The sequence below is a fragment of the Myotis myotis genome, unplaced genomic scaffold, assembly GCF_014108235.1.
Source record: "Myotis myotis isolate mMyoMyo1 unplaced genomic scaffold, mMyoMyo1.p scaffold_m19_p_28, whole genome shotgun sequence".
NCBI lineage: Eukaryota > Metazoa > Chordata > Mammalia > Chiroptera > Vespertilionidae > Myotis > Myotis myotis.
In genome coordinates, this window is record NW_023416333.1 from 2,489,618 (window position 1) to 2,501,912 (window position 12,295).

The following is a 12,295-nucleotide window of genomic DNA, read 5'->3' on the forward strand; positions in this document are numbered from 1 at the left end:
CCTACACAAGGTCTCTGAAGCATGGTGGCCTCGGGGTAACCAGATTTCTTGCACGATGGCTGCCTTCCTGCAGAATGATCATTCCAGGAGAGCCAGTAGAAGCTTCATGACCTTTTCTGACCTAGCCTCGGTATTCATGCGGCATCATCCCTACCTCATTCCATTGGTTAAGGTATTCCCAACCCCACCCAGACTCAAGGAGAGAGGGAATAGGCCCTAGCTCTCAGTGGGAGAAGTGCCAAAGGATTTTGTGGCCATTTTCTTTAAAATCACCACACTGTTGTAATTTGATAGATTTGAGGGCCATCACTGAGATGGAATTTCATGAGGAGAAGCAGAATGTTAGTTTTCTAGGGCTGTCATAACAAAATACCGCAGTCTGTGTTGCTTAAACAAAAGTTAATTCTCACAGCTCTGAAGGCTGCAAGTTTGAGAGTAGGATGTCAACAGGGTTGGTTTCTTCTGAGGACTCTTCGTGGCTTGTAGATGGTCATCTTCTTCCTGTGGTTGTCCCTTATATCGTATCTGTGTCCTAATCTCTTCTTACCAGGACACCAGTCAGATTGGATCTGGTCCCATCCTAATGACTTTATTTTAACTTGTGATCTATTTAAAGACCCTATCTCTTAACACAGTCACATTCTGAGGTACTGGTGTTTAGGACTTCAACTTATGAAATGGGGGGTGGGGGTGGGTGGGGGGAGAGACACAGTTCATCCCAAAATACAGACTTATAGGAGAAGGTAATGAGATCAAATTCTAGAGGTGGGCCTGAAGGGACAGAGGAACCCATGATGTGTGGAATTTAAGAGCAAAGTCTGAGCTGGAGACAAGTATTTGGAGACTATTAACTGAGGTGTGGTTGAAGCCTTCAGTGTGAATAGTTTCACCCAGAGAGACTGTAAAACAAGATTAAGAATTTTCTTCTAGTGTATAGATAATCATTATTGCACAAGAATTCATGCTAAGTGCTTTGCATGAAATAGCTTATTTGTTTTGCTCAAAAAGTCCTCTGTAGGTGTTATTATTCTGAATTCATCGATGAGGTGATTGAGCTTCAGGGAAGTTAAGTCAGGGTCACATCCACCTGTTTTTATATGACCCGAGAGGCAGAAATGGGTTTTCCTTTTTTTAATGGCTGAAGAAAACCAGAAGAAGAATATTCAGTTGGTTGAGTGTCGTCCCGTGCACCAGGAGGTCGCCGGTTCAATTCCTGTTTTTTTAAAAAACATTTAAAAATAATATTCTATGAGGTTATATAAAATCCAAACTTCAGTGTCCTTAAATAAAGTTTTATTGGCACACAGCCATGCTCATCATTTATATATTGCCTATGGCTGTATTCATGCTATAACAGCTGAGCTAAGGAGTTGTAATGGAGACCCTAGGGCAGTGATGGCGAATCTATGACACGTGAACTCATTTTTTTGGTTGATTTTTCTTTGTTAAATGCATTTAAATATATAAAAGAAATATCAAAAATATAAGTCTTTGTTTTACTATGGTTGCAAAGATAAAAAACTTTCTATATGTGACACGACACCAGAGTTAGGTTAGGGTTTTTCAAAATGCTGGCACTCCGAGCTCAAAAGGTTCACCATCATTGCCCTAGGGCCTGTAAAATGTAAAATATTTACTATCTGGCTTTTTACAGAACACATTTTGCTGACCTCTGGGTCGAATGACTACCAGTTGCAGAACTTTTCAAGGGCAGACCTGGGTGTCCAGCCCGGACAATCTGGCTTCCCATCTCAGGCTCCCTCATTTACTGCGACGTGACTATTCACATAGCTATATGAAACCTTGATTATAATTTAAAAAGCTAATTTATAAAGTAATTAAAGTAGATATCTTTATTTACAAAAGCAAAGCAAGTAAATTTAGTAAACTTATATGTCTGATTCACAGGGCACAAACGCTGCCCTACCTCCAGCCTACCCAAAATGCAGGCCGTTAGAGGCTTCTGCAATTAGAATTCCGTCTTAAAATTCTGCTGTTGGATTTTAAGAAATATTTCGTTACTTTATTTTGCCCTCCTTAGAGTCCAGAACCCTTATAACATTTAAAATATATGTATATAAGTAAAATATAGTTTTAATTTTTATTTAATTAAAGCTTTCCATGCAATTTCAAGTATATTAGATTGGCTACATTTAAAATATTTCCTTTCAGACGAGAGAACAAATTCCTTTTTGGATGACTCCAGGGCCCTTGAAGTTCTCCAAGAATCATCCCTCGGTTATAGCCTTGAAATTTAACCTGGGAATACCATCAAATATATATTTAAAGATTATATACTTTTTATAATTATTAAAAGATATTAATGACATTTAAACTGTTTTTTGTATTAAAAATTTAGTTGGGATTATAGAATTAATCCTCCTTTTTAATTAGACCAATGAGCAACATATTTTGAATTCCTAATTATTTCAGAGAAAACACAAAAATTATTTTCTCAAAATTTCTATACTTTAGGCATTTTGTTATTACAACTATTTAATTTCTCCCAATTTAATTTGAATTCTAAGAAGCTTCAAATTTCAGGTGGCAAGTTAAATACTCAGCATTTCTCAGATTAGTAATACATTTATATTTTAAGGATGTATTACCAATAAAATACAAGCCATATTCAATTAACAGATTAAATTCTATCCTCTAGATTTTTTATTTTTTTTACAGAGAGGAAGGGAGAGAGATAGAGAGTCAGAAACATCGATGAGAGAGAAACATTGATCAGCTGCCTCCTGCACATCTCCCACTGGGGATGTGCCCGCAACCCAGGTACATGCCCTTGACCTGGGACCTTTCAGTCCGCAGGCCGACGCTCTATCCACTGAGCCAAACCGGTTTCGGCTAGATTTTTTTTAAAAATGAGGTAAACTCAGGTTAATATTTCAGTATTTTTGTCATTTTAAAATATCCAGATATTTAATAATTTTTATTATTTAATTCAGCAATGTTCTAAAGTCTTAAGTTACCAAAGGCTTTGGAAAACTATGTTTCTGGTGAGAAGGCAGGGGCAGGGGATTTAAAAGCGCCACTTTTTTCTTTAGAGATAAGGTTTCTGTTGCCCTCACAGGCTTCTCTGGCTTCTCCGCTTCTGCAGGGAGAAGAGTGACTGGCCCTTTATCATCAACACGTTATCACTGAAAAGCTTTACCACAAAGTCTAATTTGCTTATAAGCTTCCTGCACATTAATTTAGCTGATTTCGCACATCATTATACTGACCCAGTCCTGCTAACATTTCATAAGATATTTGAGCATTCAGCCAGGTTTATCCTCAGTCTCTTTAAAAGTCTTTGGCAAATGAGATACCATGTTCCACAAGGAGAAACAGTTTGGTTGGAGGCAAGTTTTTCCCCTCCTGCTGAACTTTTTTCAAATTTTGACCCACTCTTTACCACCATTCAGGACCTAATATGTACCTTCTTCAGGAAACCAAGAGTTATGTTCTATAATAACATGCAAAAACTGTAAGAGATTACCTTCTGAAACTTTAATTCCTTAAGCATGCAAATCAAAAATGTACAATAAAGTTTCTTACTTTTTAAGCCAAATTCTGCCCCATTAGCCTGGCTAAGGAAACGTTCCCGCCCTACTTACAGATCGTGACTTCTGCAGCTGATCGTGGGCTTTTGTGTGCAGTGAAATATCTCCCCACCTGTACGGTGAATTCTTTCCCACCTCTTTCCTCCATTTATTTGTTTCTTTTTTTAAATGTCACTATGGATTCAAAAGTTATTTTATTCACTGCTTCATCATCTTTGCTGTCATTGTTTTGAGCTCATATTTCCTCATATTTGGCCAATGCAAGTCCTATCAACTTGGCTTCTGTGTATTTTTTTAATCCTTACCTGAAGATATTTTTCCATTGATTTTTAGAGTGGAAGGGAGAGGAGAGAGAAGAGAGAGACATCAGTCGGTTGCCTCCCGCACCTACCGGGATGCTCTGACCATTGAGAAACACTGGCCAGGACAACTTCTGTGTATTTTTGACATGTTCCAACCATTTTGTGAGTACTTTATTTTGGTCCAGGCGCCTTTATTTTCCTTGCCCCAGTGCTGGAATCAGTGATTTCTCCAAGGTGTCCTAGGTTTTTAAGATGCAGAATTGTATTTAGAAACAACGTTCAGGGTGCTAGCTATCCCCCTTGCTACTGAGGTCATTGCTTTTTAGGCTCAGTGGACAGAACTAGGAATCACACTCCTATATATCTCTGTGTATGTATATAACCATGAATTACACTGATAATTCTCATTTAAACCCAACACGTTGGACTCATCCTAGTCTTCCCCTTCTCCATGTTATTCCTCTATTCTCCAACAGTGTCAAGATCTTTCTCTCATTATTCTAAAAATATTTACTTATTTCCTCAGTCCCTAGAATACACAGAAAGGAATTTTAGAGTAGCTAATCCATACTTTGTGAAAAACTTACTCACTAGAGTTAATTTTCATTTATAGTTATTTTTTGTCCCAAGTGTTGGGTGCAGAGTTAAAATACAGTGTTGAAAAGTTACTTTGACATTTTCCAAAATCACTTTGGTGTGGTTATGAATAATACATAGTTAAATTAGTTATTTTCTTTGTATATTCTATTTTAGAAATTTTCTACCCATGCTTGTTTATATTTATTTTTTTTGTGTGCAAAACATTAGCATGGCTCCAGCTGTCAAGACTATGCTGAAAGTTTTGTGTGTTTTTTTTCTCTCAATTTGTTCATGTGATGTATCACGTTTATTGATTTGCGGATATTGTACCATCCTTGCATCCCTGGGAGAAATGCTACTTGGTCATGGTGTATGATCTTTCTGATGTACTGCTGGACCCGATTTGCTAAGATTTTGTTGAGGATTTTGGCATCTATGTTCATAAGGGATATTGGCCTGTAATTCTCTTTCATTGTGTTGTCTTTATCTGGTTTTGGTATGAGGATGATGCTGGCTTCAAAGAATGAGCTTGGAAGTGTTCCTTCCTCTTGAATTTTTTGGAATAGTCTGAGGAGGATAGGTTTTAGTTCTTCCTTGAATGTTTGGTAAAACTCCCCTGTGAAGCCGTCTGGCCCTGGGCTTTTGTTTGCTGGAAGCTTTTTGATGACTGCTTCAATTTCTTCCATAGTTATTGGCCTATTGAGATTTGTAGATTCTTCCTGATTGAGTTTTGGAAGGTTGTATTTTTCTAGGAATATGTCCATTTCCTCCAGGTTGTCTAGTTTGTTGGAGTAGAGTTGTTCATAGTATTTTTTAACAGTCATTTGTATGTCTGTGGGGTCTGTTGTTATGCTGAAACTTTTGTATAATTTTGTATACAAGTATTCAACAAAGAAATTCATGTGATTTTTTTTAGTTTATATACTTTCCACAAAAAATTTCATACTTTCTGATTGGTGTTTTGAGATTCTTAGGATATATACCAAGAAGTGGGATCACTAGGTCAAAAGGCAATTCCATTTTTAAATTTTTGAGGAAATTCCATACTGTTTTCCACATTGGCTGCACCAGTCTGCATTCCCACCAGCAGTGCACGAGGGTTCCCTTTTCTCCACATCCTCACCAGCACTTCTTGTTTGTTGATTTATTGATAGTAGCTATTCTGACAGGTGTGAGGTGATACCTCATTGTAGTTTTAATTTATATTTCTCGGATGATTAGTGATGTTGAGCATCCTAATATATATAAAGAGCTAGGTGCTGTCATGACCGAATGGGCGACCAGTCACCATGGACCAGTCACCATGAAGTGCTTGGAACATCTCTCGGTCCCCACCCCCGTCCCCCATCCCCCATCCCCGGAGCTGCTCACCATGAGAGAGGACTGGGGGCTGGGCGAGACTGGGGACTGTTGAGCAGTGGTGGCAGGCCTTGAGCTTAGCGGAGCAGTAACCTGGGCAGCAGTGAGTTTCGCGAAGCAAGCAGTTAGAGGATGCAGGTAGGCCCCTGGAGCAGAGCATCACGGAGCGTGCCTGGGTGGGTAGCTTCACATAGCGTCGCAGGGCGGCAGAGGCCATGCGACGGAGGCCAGGTTAGGCCTAGGGACGCTAACCAAGCACGATTTCGTGTGCACTGGGCCGCTAGTATTTTCATATGTCTATTGGCCATCAGTATGCCCTCTGAAGTGTCTATTTTTTAATTGGCTTCTTTGTATGTTTTTTACTCATTTTTTAATTGAATTGTGTGTTTTTTGGTGTTGAGTTTTATAAGTTCTGTTTTTGTTTTTTTTTTTTATAAAAATGCTTAATTAAATTTGAATACAGAGTGGAAAGGAACAAAAAAGAGGAAAAGAAAGAAAATAAATTTCGTTGTGTTTGGGAGAAGACGTGATGAGGAATAAGGTGGGATAATTTGTCCTGGTGAAGCCGGGGGACATTGTCCAATTGGACAGACAAGTAGGTAAGGTTTTCTGCTGGGGTCCAACCCCAGCAGGTCCAGGGGTCCCCAAAGGTGTGGATGGAGTCGGCAAAGAGGGAAAGACTCAGAGGCAGCGTTCAGTTGGTCAGCAGCCTAGCCAGGATCTCTAGCCAAGTTCTGGTTAGAATCTCCAGCCAAGTTCTGGCTAGGATCTCCAGCCAGGTTCTGTGTCCATGTTCTCTTGCTAGGTTCTCCAGCCAGGTTCTCCAGGTTCTCCAGCCAGGTTCTGTCCAGGTTCTCCAGCCAGGTTCAGTCACCAGGTTCTAGTCAGGTTCTCTTGCCATGTTCTATTCAGGTTCTGTAGCCAGGTTCTGTCTCTAGGTTCTTCAGCCAGGTTCTCTCGCTAGGTTCTGTCTATAAGTTCTGTATATATATTTTTAGAATATATTTTACTGATTTTTGACAGAGAGGAAGGGAGAGAGATTGAGAGTTAGAAACATCGATGAAAGAGAAACATCGATCAGCTGCCTCCTGCACATCTCCTACTGGGGATGTGCCTGCAACCCAGGTACATGCCCTTGACCGGAATCAAACCTGGACCTTTCAGTCCGCAGCCTGATGCTCTATCCACTGAGCCAAACCGGTTTCTGCAAGTTCTTTATAGGTTTTTTTTTGGATATTAACCCCTTATCAGATGTATCATTGGCGAACCTAACCCACATTTAAAAAATACTCCCCAAGCAATCCTGCTGGAGTATTAGTTGTAGATCAACATGTTGGAAAGAGGTACCTAGATTGTGTTTGGAGCTGGGTGAGGCCTGAGATGGGAATGTGAGGAAAAAATACCATTGGCCAATCCTCAGTGTCTCCAAATTAGGAAACATTTACACTTTACTTGGATTTTCTTTATCTAGTAGCAGTGGTAATTCTTAGGGTGGGATGAGATAACAGGAGAGATCTCCAGACTCTTCCTGTATGTTCTCAGCTGAAGGGGACTTCCTGGATTTAAAAAGTACAAAGCTTCTATTCCAGTGGTTCTCAACCTTCCTAATGCCGTGACCCTTTAATACAGTTCCTCATGTTGTTGTGGTGACCCCCAATTTCATTGTTACAAATTGAACATAATTAAAGCATAGTGATTAATCACAAACACAATATGTAATTATATATGTGTTTTCCGATGGTCTTAGGCAGCCCCTGTGAAAGGGTCGTTCGACTCCCAAAGGGGTCGCGACCCACAGGTTGAGAACCGCTGTTCAGAGGCACATAGAAATCACTCTAGGTGGCTCACAGGGAAATTAATGAAGCTTTCCTAGAGGTTCTCTCCCAGTGAGGTCATGAAGCTGAGGCTGAGGCAAGACTTCCATTTCCTTGCTTTGAGTTTTAGCCACAAGGGGGAGCCCGGTTTCTGGTAAGTTTGTTTTCATTAGCCCTGGACATATTGAAGCCAGTCAGCCAGGATTGTTTGCTAAGGCTGCCTTTGCCCGGTCTGCTCCCTGTCCTAGTAAGTGCAAATGTAGAGAATTGCAGTGTTGATATGAATGGGTTGCCTGCTTCAAGCAGCCTGAATCCAGAAGCTATGAAGCTCTCCTGCTATTAAGAAAAAAGGAGCTAAATTTGATGGAACTATTTTTTTTAAAGTGGACTAGAACAAACCCAAGGGGAAAAATGGATAAAAGATAAACATGAAGATCAATACATTTTTGAAAAAGAAACAATCATGTACCACCAGCAAGTCAAGACATCAGTACTCCACAAGCGATCAGCCACAACCTGCTTTTCCTAATCACTTTTCCTCCTTCCGTCCACTTGTAACCACGATCTTGACTATCATGGTGACCAATTCATCACTTTTCCTTTATAATTTTACTACATAGTGACATATCCCTAACCTGTATAGTGTAACTTTTAAAAAATATTACTGGCATTATGCTGTCTATACGCTGTTGTGTCTTATTTTCTCAAGATGATATCTAAGATTCATTTGTATAGATGTAGGGCTTTTTTAATTTAAAAAAAATACATTTTTATTGATTTCAGGGAGGAAGGGAGAGGGAGAGAGAAATAGAAACATCAGTGATGAGAGAATCATCAATTGGCTGCCACCTGCATGCCCCCTACTGGGAATCGAGCCCTCAACCTGAGCATGTGCCCTTGTGCCAGCAGTGGCAGCAGCAGAGATGTGATGGGGGCATTGCCTTCCCCTGATCACCAGGTTGCCTCCTCCTGCCCCTGAGGGCTCCTGGACTGTGAGAGGGGGCAGGCTGGGCTGAAGGACACACTCCCCCCCCCTCCCCCCAGTGCATGAATTTTATGCACGGGGCCTCTAGTATATATACACTTTTTTTTGCCAATAATTTAAGAAAATATTTTACACAATAAAGGGCAATTTGTGAGTGATTATTTGAAGAAAGCAAGAAAAGAGGCTGAGTACCATTATGGATTGATTTTATTTCAAAACACAGTCATCAGTCAACAGGCAGAGTACTTTACTTGAAATAGAAGGTCAAAATCTGAGGTGGTCATAAAAATTTAAACAGAATGAGGATTTGTAAAAATTGTGGGCATGGGGGTAAGAGTTCACTGGACATGGCCCAATTCATGACATGAGTGCAGAGATAATTTTAATTGGACATCAAAGGTTCTCACTTGACACCTGCATGATACTGTTTATTGTTTCATTAATTCAATAACTACGTATTAACTATCTATCACATATCAGACACTATTTTACACATTGGTTATCATGATTCATTAGAGAACAGTACAGACCAGATCCCTGTCCTCAGAGAGCTTATACTGTCATTATGTAAAGGAGGCCATACCATTGCTGTAAATAGTTATACTGTTTCATGCCAATACATTTGATAGTTTGTATGAAATGCTAAATTTTTTGAAAGTCACAGTTGATTAAAACTGACAGGAATAGAAAAATCTGGAGAATCTAACCACTACTCAAGTAATAGAGCCTGTTATTAAACCCTTCTCATAAAAAAAAACCCAAACCCAAATGGCTTCACTGGTAAATTTCTCTAAACATTTATAAAGATATAACACCAGAGAAAAGAATCAGGGAATCACTTCCCAGCTCTTTCCAGGAGGCCAGTATAAGTTGGTGTAAAACCTGACACAGGCATTAGAGGAAAGCAAAAGAACAGACCAATCTTCACATAAACATGAATGCAGAATTGCAAACCAGTCAAGTAAGATTTATTAGAAATATATAAAATACATCATGAGCAAGTCTGGCTTATTCTAGGAATACAAGGCTACTTTAACATTCAGAAATGAATATAATCGCTGAGCCAGTGTAGCTAGCTCAGTGGTTGAGCGTCAACCTATGAGCCAGGAGGTTATGGTTTGATTCCCAGTCAGACCACATGCCTGGGGTGCAGGCTCAATTCCCAGTCAATGATTCTCTCTCATCATTGATCTTTCTACCTCTCTCTCTCTCTCTTCCTCTCTGAAATCAATAAGAATATAATAAAGAATATAATTTATGATGTAAATGAAAGGAAAATATAATATGATCATCTTAACATATTCAGAAATGCATTTGATACAATGCAGTAGCGATTCATGATTTAAAAAGGAAGAAACTCTTACAAGCTGGGTATAGAAAAAGAATTCTGTAGTCTGATAAGAAATGCTTACAAAATAGCCATAGCAAACATCTTACTAGACGGTGAAGTTCCAAAGTTGTCCCTTTAATATACTCTCTCATCTAAGCTTTATAGATGCCCCATCACTCTTTCTCTTCTCTACCCTTGTACTCTTTACCACCTCCACTAACCCCAGGTTATATGCTGTGGTGCCAAAGCCATAAATGACAGAGATAATACCCGTGAGTCCATTTCTTCTGACCATTCTGAGGGCACCATAGTAGTTATAATGATGAGTGGCTCATTGTGACCCAAGGTAATATGAAACTGGAACCGGGATCAGGGTAGGAACAGGCAGAGTTTGCAAATGTCCTCCTGCCTCCTCACATTGCCTGTAACTCAGCCTCTGCAGGAAGTGAAGCAGATTTGGTTGTTGTATCACTGGCTGGGGCTGAGTCCTCGGTCATGGCCCTCTCCAGGCTGGCAGGCAGAGAGTGGATCAGTGTCTTTCGGAAGTCTTGGCCAATGAAGACATAGAGCATTGGGTTGAGGCAGCTGTTGAAGAAGGCCAGGGATCTCACTAGGTTAAACAGGATGGCAAGGACTTTGTACTTACTCCCGAGTGATATCTCTCTGAGCCAAACTGTCTGCAGAAGGGCAACCAGTTGAAAGGGGAACCAACAAACAAAGAAGGAAGCCACAATAGCAGTGAGAACCCGTAAGGAATGGCTGGAATTAAGCATGTCTTTTTTAGAGAGCTTGACAGCAATGAGCCCATAGCAGATAGCGACGATGGACATTGGCATAGTGAAGCCAATGACAAACCGGATGACCCTTCTAGCTATCAGCATGGTGATGATCACATTCAGTAACTTTTCAGGGGTGTCAGTCCACGGCGCAAAGTTGAAAGTACAGTACACATTCCCACTGATATTTATTGTAGTCTGGAAGATGAAAATTTGCAAGGTAGGAACTAGTGCAAGAATCCAGGGTACAGTGATCACTTTTTTAGCCAGAGTTACAGTGCGGTGGTTCTGGGCCCAGACTGGGTGCAGGACACAAATATAGCGATCCAGAGCAATGAAAGCAATGAGGAAGACACTTCCAAACAAGTTAATGTCCACTACAATGTAAATTAACTTGCATAGGAACCAGCCAAAAGGCCATTGTTCTTTCATGATACTTGACACCATGAGGAATGGTAGAGTGGCCAGGAAAGAGAAATCAGCTAAGGCCAAGTTCAGGTAACACAAGGTGGTGACTGTGCGTGCCATCCGGAATCCAGCCACCCAGATCACAAGCCCATTGCCCAGGATGCCGAGAACAAAGGCGATCCCTTGAATCACCAATGAGACAATCTGCACAACAGTGTAGCCAGTAGACTCATGGAGCATCTCATCAGATCTATTCAGAGAGATGGAGAAGTTGGCTTCCATCTTGCCCACACCTGAAACATTTCAACAATGGGGATTTATCAGCTGTGAAAATATCAGGCCAATATCAACTTTCACTATAGCTTCCTCTCCAAATAAGATACGCACTCTACTGAACCTTGTAGCTAGTCACTATAAATTTGACAGACTCTTGGCTGTTCCTTTGGGAAAGGATAGTTCTCCATATTCCCACAATTATTAACATACATTCCACCTATTAGGTTAATTACTTAATCAAGAGTGTTACAAGGCTTCTGTCCCTCAGCAGAATCCTGAGCTGAGGGTGTATAAACAACAGAAAATCAATGGGAGGCATCTTGGGCACAGTGAGGGAGCACTAGACTCAGCATGAGTGTGGTCACAACTCTTCCACCCATGACTCAATGCATAGATGCTGGCAGGCTCTGCAACCTCTTCCAGCCCCAGGTTCTCACAGACTCCCAGCTTCTATTCCTCTTCCTGTGAGAAACTTTGACCTACTATGGTGTTCGTCTCACCACAACTCCCCTCACATGGCTCTTGAGGATTGCATTGGTGAATATGTTGTTAGTTTTAGAGTGTGGTTTGAGTTTATAGTCGAAGAGGATGTTGGATAGTTACTGGTGATATGTAGTAATATGTTACATCCTGTGGCTTCTGTGCTAGAAGAGGTCAGAGAAGGGGGCCCTGCTCTACATTCAACCCTCTGTGTTGTTTTTATTTTTATATTTTATTGATTTTTCCACAGAGGGGGGGGGAGAGAGGGATAGAGAGTTAGAAACATCGATGAGAGAGAAACATCGATCAGCTGCCTCCTGCACGCCCCCTACTGGGGATGTGCCCGCAACCACTGAGCCAAACCAGTTATTGCTCAACCCTCTGTTTTTTATTGTTTGTTTGATATGCAGCTCTTCTCCATTTGGGATGCAAAGA

The 12,295-nt window shown here is 40.6% G+C and overlaps 1 protein-coding gene across 1 annotated transcript; it reads right to left on the reverse strand.

Moving 5' to 3' along the window:
* Positions 1-9,806: 9,806 nt before the first annotated feature.
* On the reverse strand, positions 9,807-11,386 carry LOC118649255 (N-formyl peptide receptor 2-like). The gene has a single exon (XM_036296147.1). It carries the CDS (start codon positions 11,384-11,386, stop codon positions 10,334-10,336), a length of 1,053 nt encoding a protein of 350 aa, XP_036152040.1. The 3' UTR covers positions 9,807-10,333.
* Positions 11,387-12,295: the final 909 nt, after the last annotated feature.